Source organism: Chelmon rostratus, chromosome 3 (genome assembly GCF_017976325.1).
Source record: "Chelmon rostratus isolate fCheRos1 chromosome 3, fCheRos1.pri, whole genome shotgun sequence".
Classification (NCBI taxonomy): domain Eukaryota; kingdom Metazoa; phylum Chordata; class Actinopteri; order Chaetodontiformes; family Chaetodontidae; genus Chelmon; species Chelmon rostratus.
This window is the reverse complement of record NC_055660.1, coordinates 13,015,849-13,029,879: the sequence shown is the minus strand read 5'-3', so window position 1 is coordinate 13,029,879 and position 14,031 is coordinate 13,015,849. Positions and strand designations below refer to the sequence as shown.

General features: G+C 42.4%; 1 protein-coding gene across 1 annotated transcript in view; it reads left to right on the top strand.

The window, feature by feature from the left end:
- Positions 1-14,031, top strand: part of LOC121604421 (voltage-dependent T-type calcium channel subunit alpha-1I-like) — a 168,619-nt gene that overhangs the window by 138,524 nt on the left and 16,064 nt on the right. Inside the window, exons 29-32 of the mRNA XM_041933929.1 lie at positions 2,668-2,738; positions 7,306-7,384; positions 8,578-8,699; positions 10,288-10,728. Of these exons, the coding sequence (XP_041789863.1) occupies positions 2,668-2,738; positions 7,306-7,384; positions 8,578-8,699; positions 10,288-10,728 (713 nt within the window). The remainder of the gene's footprint in view (positions 1-2,667; positions 2,739-7,305; positions 7,385-8,577; positions 8,700-10,287; positions 10,729-14,031) is intronic.

Here is a 14,031-nt window from a genome sequence, read left to right as displayed (position 1 = left end):
AGAAACACAGCTGAGAGCAATTCATTAATCAGGGACTGACTACCTCTGATATCTGCCGTTTTCTCAATTTGCAGCCTTTTTCAATTGTCCGCTGCTTCGCCATAGTTTCTCCTAGAGACTTCATTCAAACTTTAAAACGTAGATAATTTTGTCGGCTCCAAATGACCCTCGGCACATTTTGATATCTCTTACGGTTTTCGAGCTATGACCATCGAAGGCCGACGTAAGACGCGAACAACTGCGATAAATTTCCCATAAGAAATGAATGGGGAAATTTCCTCAAATTTCAGCCTTTTTCAATTGTCCGCTGCTCGGCCATACTTTGTCCTAGAGACTTCATTCAAACTTTAAAACGTAGATAATTTTGTCGGCTCGAACACACCCCGTGTCCCTTTCAAAATTTCCCAGGGGGAATTTTCTAGTTACTGTTTGCACCCCCCCCGTGTGTTCTAAAGAGCTTCTTTAACAGTAAATTTCTTCACTGTGAGATTAATAAAGTTTTATCTAATCTAATCTAATCTATTTTTTTCTGTTACAAAGACGAATTCCGAGCTGCTGCTTCATAGAATTTGTATGCTAATCTTACTTTCTTTGTTAAGACAAATAATTTTATGAGGTTTGGTTAAAGAAAATCTGATTTTTGTTTTGTTTGATTAATTCCTGTTTCTAGTTGTGTCTGTCACTCTTTCACATATTGAGCCTTAGAGCTCACATTATATTAATTTATGATGGTTCATTGAAAGGCAAGCATTAACAAACTTTTCGTCCCACACCTAATTTACACTTCTATTGTTGTCTTAATTCCCTGAATAAAGGTAAAGCTCATATTCCACTTCTATCTGTCAGTCTCTCCCGTTTAATACAGCTCTGATTCAGCACCTTTGTTCTTATTATTCAGAGGAAAATTACAGGACCAGCTCTCTGGGCTGCAGCAATTCCTCTTAACTTCACACTGAGGAGGATAAAGGCTAATTACATCAATCTCACTTAAGCCTCGCCCTCTTACCATCGCCCTCTGCCCTCCATAATACTGCCCAGGGACCGCTGAGTGGACCCACGGGTAATATGCTGATTAAACAGCAGACGGTGGTAATTAACAAGCAAGTGAGGTATTTGATGATGAGTGTGAAGGCTGTTGGTGACTTATAGTCTTTCCACGCCTCTCATACACATTTTTACCACTCTGCCTGAATGTGAACTAACTTGTGCGGCTGTGGGAAAGAATATCTACGTGGCTCTCGATCATCTGCTTCTTCCACGAGCCTAGATTTTAAAATGAAACCTTATAGTGTGTTATGATTGTGTTAAAATGGTCTTTTGTTTCATACATCTATGGTCGTAACCTAGTGTTATTTCCAAATGCAAGGAGCATGTCACTAGCCAGCTGTGTGATAATGTGGGTTTAAAGGTGAGGTGGCGTTATTTAAGTCTACAGGCTCTTGTTTAAGTCTAGACTCAACAACTACTGCAAATTTCAGCATCCCTGTGCTGCAGATAAATCTGTCGCCCTGCATTATCCACCGTGCTACAATGGAATATAAGTGAGGGGCAAGTGGGGCGTTGACCTTAAGAAGTTATTGCCACTCCGTTACCTACGGAGACTCTAATGGATCTTTGTGATCAGAAACGACGAAGCTCAAGGAAATAAAGTCAGGAACTGAAGAGGAGCCTGTACAGTATAAATGTTTGGGTTTCCACGACGTCTCAAAAGCCCTGCAGCTCTGTTAAATTAGGCTGTTTCCAATTTAGACAAATGTGAGTTACGATGTTTAGACACAGTCCAAGTGCAGAGGTGCAAATATGCTTCTTTAATTCCTCATTGAAACAATACGCAAATGAAGTAAAATCGAACTTCTATTTCTCTTGCTCGCTTATCTTTTACTTGCCTGCACTCAGAATATTTTCATGCTTTTCTGGGAAGTCCATAAATGTATTCTAGACTCAATTTAGACCTTGTATTATTCAAATTTACGGCAAGTCTTTTGTATATGCTGCAGTGTTTTTGAGGTTTTCATTGGAACGAGCAGCGGTTTTTAGTCCTGCAGACTCATATTTGAAAGACTTTTTACATTTAGCCCAGGAACCAACGCTGGAACCACAAAAGATGTCTGCAAAGGCGTTTGGAGAGACGGTTCTTACAGAGGCTATATGGTACTGGTTAATGATTTAGAGTTGCTCTAACCATGTGCCACCACCTCTACATCCACCCTCTCTCTCTCTCGTGCACACACACATGCAACCATCCTGACATAAGTCCATCTCCCGGGAGGCTTTACTGTCTGAGCGGCCGTTTCCCATCAGAATACTACTGTGTTTTGTTTTTTTTTTCCTCTCTGCCATCGGGCGCATCGTTAGCCATGTTCCTCCAGAAACTGGACTCCAGGGAATTGTGTAGGGTCTCTAATGGAGAGTCGGGAACATGTTCCATCTATCGACCGTTTGTTATCTCTCTCCTCCTCGTTCTCTGCCCGCCTCTTATCTGTCTTGATCGTTCCCTTCTATCTCTGTGGTGTCTTTTGTCTTCCTGTCCTTTGTTTCACTTTCTCTCGCTCTGCAGATGTTGCCTGTTGTTTATCACCCAAACACTTGTGTCTAAAGTGTGTGTGTGTGTGTGTGTGTGTGTGTGTGTGGATGCTATCGTTGTCTCACCCTGTGATCTCTTCCCAGTGTTGAAGTTGTTGAAAATGGCAACCGGGATGAGAGCTCTGCTAGACACAGTGGTCCAGGCTCTGCCTCAGGTATGTGTCATCCCACACACACACACACACATCCCTCCTCCAGCTTATCACAAGGACACACAGGAGTTAATTAACATTTGTGGAATGATAAACGATCTGCATCAATAGAAGCTCCCTGAGAATTATGACTTTCAGGAAGTCGGGTTATGGCTAAATTTTTGCCCCCAGTGGTTTGACACCTTGCTAAATTTCCACTGCTCCTCTCATTTATTCAGCAAATATAAAGACCGCTGTGGCATTAATTTAAGATGTTTAACTCCCACTGCTGTCGATGAGAAAAGAGCAGATAAAAAGTTCTTCTCCCTCGGTACATTAAGAGACTTTCTGCTCTTTAGCCTTTACTCAGATTCATGTATTCAAAGTTTTGGCTTCCTGGTTTCTGGATTACTGTGGATTTTCGAGAGCAGTTTTTAGCCAGGATTTCTGTACATTAACCCTGAATTTGTCTGAAATTAACATCAACAAACTGGAAATTTGACAAGCTTGTTGTGATTGTGCGTAATCATGGAACAGTCAACAAAACAAGAGCCGTATTTCCTTCCTCCTCCTGTGCTGTGGGTGCTGCTGCAGCTGGACATCTTTCCATCACTGTCACTTTGTCTCTGTCTGCCGCCATCAGTTCAGTTATTAATTAGCAGAAGCAGAAGCAGCATTTAATAGAAAAGACAGATAAGTTACAGACAAGTTAGTGGCAGAAAGGATTTTTGTCAGATAAATGATGATGTATCTTCGGCACGTTTGCTTTGACAAATTGCCCAACGTATCGTGAGTGGCTTTAAGTGTTCTGTAATAACAAAACATTACTCCAGTCCAGCCTACCAGAAACGACATAACCTCTGCCATTAATATGTACAAATGCTCGTGTGGTGCTTTTAGTTGGTGCATTAAAGGTTAAGGACATTTTGGGTTTTTTTTGTCATTGTCTACAAATCCCATGAAAAGACCACTAAAAGCTAACTAATCTCCTAAAACGTCTGGGCACTGTGGTATTTAGGAGACGTTACTCAAACAGGAGTAAACAGTGAATTCATTGGGGACCATTTTCAGCAGTGGATGTGGCGCTCCGGGCAGCAGGTGTGTTGGGCCAACTCAAAGTATTCTACAGATGTTTGCTTTAAATATTTCTTTGTGCCAGTTTATTTTTTATTAGTTAGTTATGGGGTGTAACTGCTCAGCATCTCCTCTGGTAACCTGGCAACCCCCTTTTGATGACAAGACGCCGTGTGAGGTCACTGCGGTTGGCTGCTTGCACACATTACCTTGAGCTGTATACAGTACAGGCTCTGAGAACAGAAACCATACAGGCAAAGATGCACCACAGCAACCTCAAAGAGCTCCATGCAACACATTTTATGTCAAAAAGCTTCTAGATAGTGCCTTGTCAAGCTGCAACTGAGCTATAAATGTCTCATAGTATTAATTCAAATTGTCTTTTCCAGTAGTAACTTAAAACAGTGTGGAGCATCTTTACAGCAGATTTTCAGAATGAGATTACAGGACCAAAATCTGCAAAAATATAAATTAAATTATGTCATTTTCCATCCCCACATGTTCCCCTTTGATATATATATGCTTTATCTTTTGCTACATATTGAAAAGTAGTAGTTAAAAAAGTAGTAGTAGTAGTTCAGAAAGACCTGTTTGACTTTTCTTCACATTATGAGCTCTAAGTCCTTCTTTTTTAATGTGGAGAAACCAGAGAAAAATAGACTAATGGGTCTGGACTGGCTGTTCTCTTTAAAAACAGCTCTTTATTAAAGACATTTGTAAAGGAGTGAGTCAGTGTGCAGCCAGAAGTTTGTTTTTTTCAGTTCTGCTGCTTTATCAATGCCCTGACTCCCCCTGGAAGGTTTTTTGCCTCCCTGATATTTGACTAGAAAAATATGTACACACAGATACACACATTAACACAAAGAGGCTTAGACACACACACAGAGAAATCTCTTTGGCTTCAGTGCTGCCTCAAAATCAATAGTTACCTTTTTTCCATCCACTTTAACTTCTTTTCCTTCCAGTCCCTGCTCTCTCGTTGGGCCGGATTTTATCGCTTTTGTTGCTTTTGTTTTTGCGGTGGAAGCTCAGACCACAACAAAAATACACATCAAGCTAACAGGGAGTCAGCGGAGGTGCACAACTGCACTTGTGAGCATCCGCACACACTAACACAAAGCGTCACAGGTCAGCAGGAAGTAATGAATGTTTTTATGTGATTAGAAAAACATTTTGAACATGGTTATCTTGTGCATTGAAAAAAAAGTGCTTTCGGTGCCTTAATGACCGTCCCACAGTATCATTTTTCCTGTAGTTTTACAGCACAGTCTCTGTTGTCATGGTGCCAGCGCTCTGACCTCTTCATTGGTTTCTTGTAATGTTGCTCTGCCAATACACTCGGTAGGGTAGGTTAAAATGTTTGAAATGTAAATGGATAGAAACGCTGCATGTCTTTAAAGGGTAGTTTCACTGCTTTTCAAGATACTGTCTCTATGATCTATAATCACATCATGACTTTGTTTTTTTACAGACTTCATTTTCTGCTGGGCTCGTTCCTTCCGTAGAGATTTTCTTTTTGAAAACAATGAAAGCAGAAAAGGATCATGTTTGACTTGCTGACATTTCATTTGCACTTATCCTCCCGGCTACATCCTCAATTAAAGCCACTATAATATAATGTTAAAAAACAATTCTATTGACTTGCAAAGAAAGCAGGAGCACTTCAGAATGACTGATATGCAGCTTAGACTTCATTCCACGAGCTAATTTGTTTTCCAAAAGTAATGGAAAAAGCATAATATCATCATATTTGTGGCTTCATCTGGATGTGAACTGCATAAACCATTTAATCTGTAAAAAAAAATAATCTAGACAATATAGTCAGATTCTTATTAGTGTCTATGGAAAAAAAGATATATTTCAAAAGTTCAAAAAGGGCAGAACGTTACAACATGGCTTCAATAGAAAATTCAATTCTATATGAAGTGACAGATATTTTCACCTAAGATGAAGCCAAGGTAACACATACATACTGAGCAAAAGAGCTCTTAGAAAAGTTAAAAAAAAAAAAAAAAAAGTTTTGATCATGTAAGCTACTACAGCTGATAGCAGACATGCATTGTTATTCTTTTACATCGAGAATACACATATTCGAATAAACTGTGAGCTTTCCCATTTCTTGAAGGTAGAAGGTTGTCATAAAGTCTAGTGGTGACCTAAAGGTAGTCAGAGAAGCATGACTTGTGTCACATTACGTGCCAAATTCTAGACACGGTTTTGACAAAAGTCCCGCCATGATGCAGATGACAGAGTCAGGGTTTCATTAGTCTGAATGCTGTAAAAGGGAATGTTTGCTAAAGTCGCTGTTTGCTATGGAAACCAAAGGTATAAATATCAAAGTCTGCTCTGTCTTCCTCACAAGCTTCTGTTGCTTGGTTGCCAACTCTAATGCTTCATAGCATCCAGCAGACTGTTTCTTATACCACAGCATCCTCATCCCTACGGTGTGCTTTCGCTTTCTGCTCGAGGGATCTAAAGACATCAGATGGGCTCAAGTTACAAGCTGCAAACTGCTTCAGGCCAAACTGTTGCTTTTAATAGCCACAAGGAAACATCAACATGCACAACTAGAGGACGAATGCTGTCCTCTGGCTTTGCCCACACCCTGTCCTCCAATAAAACCTATATGTCTTCTTCTTTTCCAATCCACTCTTGCAATTTATTTGCCTACCTAATGGAATTCTACAGCTATGTATTCAAATGCACTTCATTGCCTTTCCTGCGAGGTGACTTAGCTAATAGCATTCTGCTTATTGCCTGCTATTGCACCCCAGGGAGTCTTTTTCTCATTTGCATTGCATATCTCTATCTGTGAACACGTTGACTCTCTACACAGACGGATTCATGTCTGTTAAAATGTGAGAAAGTAAAATTTTCACCAAAGCGTGTAATAGAGTGATTATCCCTGATTTGAGGCAGGGAGCGATGGAGTTAACCTGTGGTTTTGCTGTTTGCATCTTTTTCTGATCTTTGCAGGATCCTGGATGAGCCTGTTTCGTTTCATGACCTCTAAGTCGTAAACAAACATTCAAAAGCTAATGCAGCGCTTCAAAAATGCATGAACATCTATCACAAAATAAGCCTGTTTTCATATTTCCTTAAATGTAAAAGCTTTCTGTCCAGATTGTCGTCCATCCAGCTGGGTGGGCAGCACAGTGGGAGATTCTTTTCACAGAAGATCTGATGCAACATGAATTGTTTAGCAGCTTCGCAGGTTGTGGTTTGTGGCATCTTCAATGAAACCTGCCTCTGGTGTCCTATTAGGTCATCAGTAAAGGCTGTGTACACCTTCAAAAGATGATGAACCGATGGGGGAAATACTGGAATCTGTTTATATTGGGTGCGAAGGACAATAACAAAACAAGATCAAGTTCATGTTGTGTGATGTGGTGAGCTTCACAGAAGTTTTCTTTGTGCTATATAACTGACACTTCAAAGGTACTGAAGGTGCAGCAGTAGGAAGGGTCAGAGTCACCTCTGTTCATATAAAGCATGAATGTTCCTTTCTGTGCGACAGGTGGGAAACCTTGGCCTGCTCTTCATGTTGCTGTTCTTCATCTACGCAGCTCTGGGAGTGGAGCTGTTTGGAGAGCTGGGTAAGTCTGCTCCGCTGCCAACCTGTTGCCAATCAGGTGATTAAAACACGACTGTAGCTGCACTCAGAACAAGATATGACCAATTCCTTGTCAAATTAGCTGTTTTTAAGCACTTTCACTGATGATCACGACACCATGTGGCTCTTCAGCGGTAGTGTTTGCTCAGTAGCCGCCAGTCTGTCGGGCCACACTGTTGTGTCTAAACTGGAAATTAGCTATCTGGTTTGTTTTTGACTGGTCAAATATCTGTAGTAAATTCTAAAAATCTCTATCTTAAAAGTAGCTTGATTGCAGTCCATTGTGTAGAAGAAAATGAATAAATGGACAAATCTTCCATCAAAATCAGGTAATTGCAATCAATCAATCAAGAATGAAGTGAAGTAAACACCAGGATGAAAATGAGTTAAAAATTATCATACAATAAGTTTAGTCAGGGTTACTTGATTTAAGTTGGTTTCCTTCGCTCTTTGGCACAAAACTCTCGAACCTGATGACACGTTACCAGAACTGTGTTGAGTCTATGTGGCTTGTGTGGCACTTGAACTGTTCTTCGATCCACTATCTAGCAGAATGGAGATCAGCCTACCATCCGATGACACACATACACTTTTGTTCCTGATCGTCTGTATCTGTCTATTTAGACTCTGATGGAGACATAAAGGTCTCAAAACGTGTGTCTGAACAACAGGCTGGGTGTTCAGTGTCAGTGTGCTCCAGTGGGCGGGTTGTGGTTCATTCCGGGTTAACCCCCATGGGTGTGGGGGTGTATTTTCAGCAGCACTGACACGACTGAATGATCATAGAAATATTCTGGGAATACTACAGGAAGCAGTGTGTCTCTATGATCCTCTCACTCTTTTGCGACTACACTCTGCTGCTCGTCACATTGAACACAGTTCATTGGACAGTTAGAGAGTATACAGGCTACTATTAAGCGTGGAATTGAGTAGTTATACTATGTAGTTCAGAGAATATTAAAGATGAAACTGACAGTAGGGCGGGACTGAGAGAAAAAGTCAGCAGTAGAAATCTGTCTACAACTTCAGCGCCTTGGACAGCACCGTGGATTTGTCAGTACACAGCGCAGCTGATATGGATTCAACATATTCAACCAAACAGCCCAAGCAATTTAAAGCTGTAATCTCTCTGAACCTCCTTTCCCCTCTTTCCTTTCTCCTCATGTCTTTTCTCAGTGTGTAACGCTGACTACCCCTGTGAAGGGATGAGTCGACACGCCACCTTTGAAAACTTCGGGATGGCCTTCCTCACACTCTTTCAGGTTTCCACCGGTGACAACTGGAATGGCATCATGAAGGTACTTCAGTTTATAGCTGCTTTAGAATGAGTTTATATCACTCTTTCTCTTGACATTTGTATGTAATCAACCAAGCTGATCGAGTTTCACTTTTTCTCATCGTCACCTCATCTCCTCTAGTCGAGACGGCACACGTTTTCTGAGATGAGAGTCAATCAGGGGGCAGTCTAAAGCTGCTCTTAAGAGTCTAGACATAAGTACAAGCTACAATTTTCTGTTTTTTGAGCTGCCCTAACCTATTTTACACCAATCTCAGCGCAGACACAAACCAAAAAGAATTGAACAGACCGGATGATATTTCGGAAGGGGAAATGAGTGAGTAATGAGCTTGTCCTTTAGCAAAGATGGCGCTGAAATAGTAAATGTGCACTCAACAAAAACCTTCCACGGATGAATAAAGATTAAAATTTCCAATCTGCATATTTTGATCCCCCTCTTCATTCTCTCATCTCTCACTCTAATCACTCCCAAGTACCTGGAGCTCTTAAAATTTTATCACAGCCCGTTTCTGTGGTTAAGTTAATCAGTGCTGATTAGTCACTCTTAGAAAGAGTGACTGACTGTTGACGAAAGGAAGACAGACAGGAAAGTCTGACAGCCCTCGAGCTTTTAACAAGCCGGATTGTGAGTTTGACAGTGTGCACATTAATAACTTCACTCTGAGTCTCTATGAGTCATTATTGAACATAATCAGGTTATTCCCTTAAAACTATATTCAGATTCTCATGAAACAAGCACACTGAGAGCATTTTCAACCCTTTTACTAAGATAAGATAACACTACATTAATCCCACGTCAGGGAAATTAAATTGTTACATGCAGCAAACAATAAAAGACATCAGAGAATCAGAATGGTCAATAAAAAGATATACAGAATAAAAAATAGATTAAACAGCTATGCGTATGTACATTATATACAGGATTATGAGAATACTGCTGCCACAAGAGAGTAAAAAATCTATGTTGCCTTCTGATAAAAATTGATAATAAATACTATAATATGACAATAAAGTCATATTGTACAATATGTAGAGGATTCAGGATGAGTAGCATAAGTAGAATTAGTGCAAAACAGTCAGTTTGTGATGTTGTAATGGGAATCAGCATCAACACGGTCTTCTGTTAAGTGATGCTGGAGTTGAATATTCTGACAGCTGTTGGAATGAAGGACCTGCAGTAGCATTCCTTCTTACAGGGTGGATGCAGCAGGTTGTTGGTTGAAGGAGTGGCTTAAGCCCCCGCAACGTCTCATGCAGGGGTGTCCATGATTGATGTCAGCTTGGCTAACATTCCTCTGTCAGCCACCTCCTTGACAGTGTCCAGAGGGCAGTCCAGGACGGAGCCAGGGCTCCTGACCAGTTTGTTTAGTCTCTTTCTGTCCCCCTCAGAGCTTCCACAGATGCAACCACAGAGTCACGAGAAGTTTTTCTTGAAATACAGCACAATGTGTTTGTCCACAAGACACCTTCAGTCTGTGATGAGTCTTCTCACTGAAATCTCGCTATTCTTCTATTTTGTCCTCCTCCTCTTCATCTGTCGGACCCCTTCTTCTTCACCCCAATGCTCCTGAAACCCCACCACCCACCAGGACACGCTGAGGGAGTGCCCGCCGGACGGTCCAGGCAGCGACTACGGCTGTCATGCTGGACTGCAGTTCATCTCCCCCATGTACTTTGTGTCCTTCGTGCTCACGGCTCAGTTCGTCCTGATAAACGTGGTGGTGGCCGTGCTCATGAAGCATCTGGACGACTCCAACAAGGAGGCGCAGGAGGACGCCGAGATGGACGCCGAGATTGAGCTGGAGCTGGCTCAGGGAGGCCTCTGCTGCATGATGGGGGGCATCGGAGCGATCGCCGGGGCCACGGGTGGCGCTGCGAGTGGGGCCGGAGCGGCGTCTGGTGCAATCACGGCGGGGGCGGTCGGGGGTCCATGTGGTGGTGTGATTGCGCCGCTACGAGATGGAGGAGGCGGCGGTGCAGCTCATGAGGGACATGCACACAGTCGATGTCGGCTCTTCTCTCCTGCGCAGGTAAGAAGACTTTCAGGCACTCTGGAGAGTAACCAGCACTGACGCAGCCCCACCTCCTCCTTTAATAATGCCGAAAAGAGTTCAGCAATTCACAAAGGCAACACAAAGTGCTTAATGTAAAACAGCCATCAGGTAAGAAGAAAAGACGCTTCAGGAGAAAGCAGATTTAGAACCTGTTAGACCTTCAGAGAGGCTATTCCAGGGTTACGGGGCGTAATTAACAAAGGCTGCCTGCCTGTGCCTTTTAGTTCTAGCCTCAGGAACATTCAAGAGGTTTGAGTCAGAGGATCTAAGCTACAGGACAGATAGGACGGGGCAACAGCATTCAGTGTTCAGTTTATATCCAGATCAGTCAGTTAGGAGAAATTTAACCTCTATAAGATCGCCCTTCAAACTCCTGTGAGGGATTCGTGACATAATTATATTTTATGTCTTCATGTCTACATGCTGATCATCTAAACTGAGATCTCAAAGGAGAGGTTTGGAACAGCATGGATTAGGCTAAACTGGGACAACTTCAGTTGAAAAGTTTGGGCCAAGCTAATATATATCACATATTGTGATACTAAACTAAACAATACATGATTGGCTTGTTTGTGCTGTTTTATTTCAAGATTTCGTTAAGTTCCTTAACAATTGGGGTCTGCACAGCATCTGGAGATGTTTTTCATTCACGAAATACCACCGCCTTTCTTGGGCAAATACAAGGAGCTGATGACTTCTACACACATCCATTTGAACATGTTACACAGCCCTTAAACTTCTACAGAGGCTTCACATGCACCAACACACACACACACACGTGCAAAGAAATGGCTGCTGTCCCTGGCGATCTAAAAATACCATGAGTGCGGGCAGTGGCGGCGGCGTTGCCTCTCATTCGTCAGCTCCCTGATTGCTGCATCTCAGCCAGCAAGTCGGCACAAGCTATATCTATAATCACACTCAGAAAAAATAATAGCACCTGCAGATGAGAGGTGGTATTTTTAGAAGTACGCTCGCTGAGGCGGAAAGAAAGCAACAAGTAAATAAACAAACAGAGGCAGAAACAAGGGAGAGGCGGCGAAAAGGAGAAGTCAGGAAATGGAGAGAGAGGGAAAAATAGAATAAATATAAATGACAAATGAGAGCAGCAGAAGGAGGGGGGTGAGAGGAGAGCTGCAGCAATGATGAAGTGGCTGAATGAGTGACAAACTGTGCGAGTGTATCGAGTGACCGACCGCTCGGATGCAGCCTGCCGCCTGAACGATTGTGGGGAGTGTCTAAAGGTGTGTCTGCAAGCAAACGAGTCCACGGCGGAGTGTTTGCTCCTTCACTTTAATGTGTTTGGGCAGGTGACAAGTAAACCGCAAGGTGGCTCGTTAGAAATGACCCCATAAACACAAACGCTGATTAGTGGAAAAAGAAGGAGCTGGGTGTCGGCTCCTGATTGCCAGCTGTGCCTTATACTCAGAAAGCCATAAGGGTCAGTCGTGACTAATGCGTATTATTTCCTCATGTGGTCTGACATTTTCACCAGACAAAGTTCATCTGTCATGGTAATGCTGGGAACGGCCCTTTATAGAAACATATAAAGGCAAGAAACCCCGAACATGACCACAGAAAGGAACGCATACTGAACAAATGGAACAAATTCAGTACACACACACAGCGGAGTGGGGGTTGTATCTTTTCAATCAATCTGGGCAAGAATTGAGGAAAATGCTAAATGATGATGTTGTGGATTTAGAGGAGGGGTGCTCTAAGTTTTGATGACTGAGTGCCAGTTTTTGGGAGTTGTTATATGACTGAGGGCCTCACAGGAAAAACCATTGACCTGTCATCAGATTTGTGATTGGTCCATGGTTGTTTAACATTAAATTCACCTGTTCATTCCACCTGTTCCCCCAGGTACAATGGAGTAGGTGTTGATTCCTGAAACCTCCTTTTTCTTCTCCACCATACCCAGTTTGTTCCATGGTGGCTTTTCCATCTCACTCCCAAATTAAACTCTGTTGTCCATATAGCTAACTTTAGCTAACAGGACTAGCACTGATGATAGAACGTAATTCCCGCGACACACGCAAGCTGCTGCTTCTTGCCATGCAACTAGCTTTATGCGTGTAAGGGGGGTGCAGTTTGATGCAGTAGCTGAGTGCAGTGTTAAATGCAGGCTATTGAAAGTGAGAGTATTGAAATGGACCGGCAGATTATTAAAATCAGCGTTTCATGTCACGTTGAGGGGTGGCACTTTGAGATACTGCAATTTTGTGACATTGGAAACTGTGCTGAGAGAGCTGAGAGGAGGTGGATGAACTTTGTCACAGTGATGTGAGCTCAAACTGGCATTAACTGATTTCGTGGCCACTTGGGGGCAGCACTAACAAGCTGTTAGTGGCATACTGACAAGCTTCTTAGCAAACAGTTGCATACTATTACCAATCAGCAGATATGGAACAACATTAGCAATCCTTTGGAGTCTCTGTGTCCTCAACGTAACTCCAATACCTCCTCTACTCTGTCAGCTCCTGAGGGAAATATCTGTCTCTTTAGCTGCTAAATTCTCCACTACATTCACCACATAGTCACTGATGCTGTGCGTCTGCTGTTTGGGCAGGTGTCAGAGCGTTTTCACTGAAAACAGCTGCCTGTTAAAGCTACAAACGAGTTGATGTGAGCAGAGAAACTAAAAAAGCTGTGGGCTGAAAAAACAGAACAACGAGCTGCTGAAATGCCTCATAGAGCTGCGATGAACTGCAAAGTGAAGTGATAACTCTCTGTGGTTTCCTCTTTATTAGCAAGCTGCTTTCACATTACACTCACTGGTCCACTCCTAACATAAGAATATTGATGATAGCAGCTTTAAGCTAAGCTGGTTGTCTGCAGTCCTCCTCAGCTCTACGGATCCATTCAGTCTATTGTGCATCATTGTTTTGGTTTTTGGTCTGTGTCAGCCAGCTCTTCCAGCTGCAGCGAGCGACTGTTTTATATATTTTCCTAAGAGGTTGGTTAAGATGAAAACAGAGCTAAAAGGAGAGTGAGTATTAGACAATCGAATGGCTGGAAACACAAGTCCAAATGAATGCTCACATTGCTCAGTGTTCAAAGGCAATAGTTTGCCAACATTTTTGCTATAATAACTTCAATGTGTCAGTATTGTGCTCTGCTGCCACCAAGTGGCTAAAAAATACATAACTGCCACAAAAGACTATGGATTTATCCCCCCTGTCAACACCATCTGACTGAGACTGAAAGAGACTCTTTGTCAGGCTTTGTCAGATCACTTGTCATACCATCAGAACTATAATCAGCCCAACCATTGTA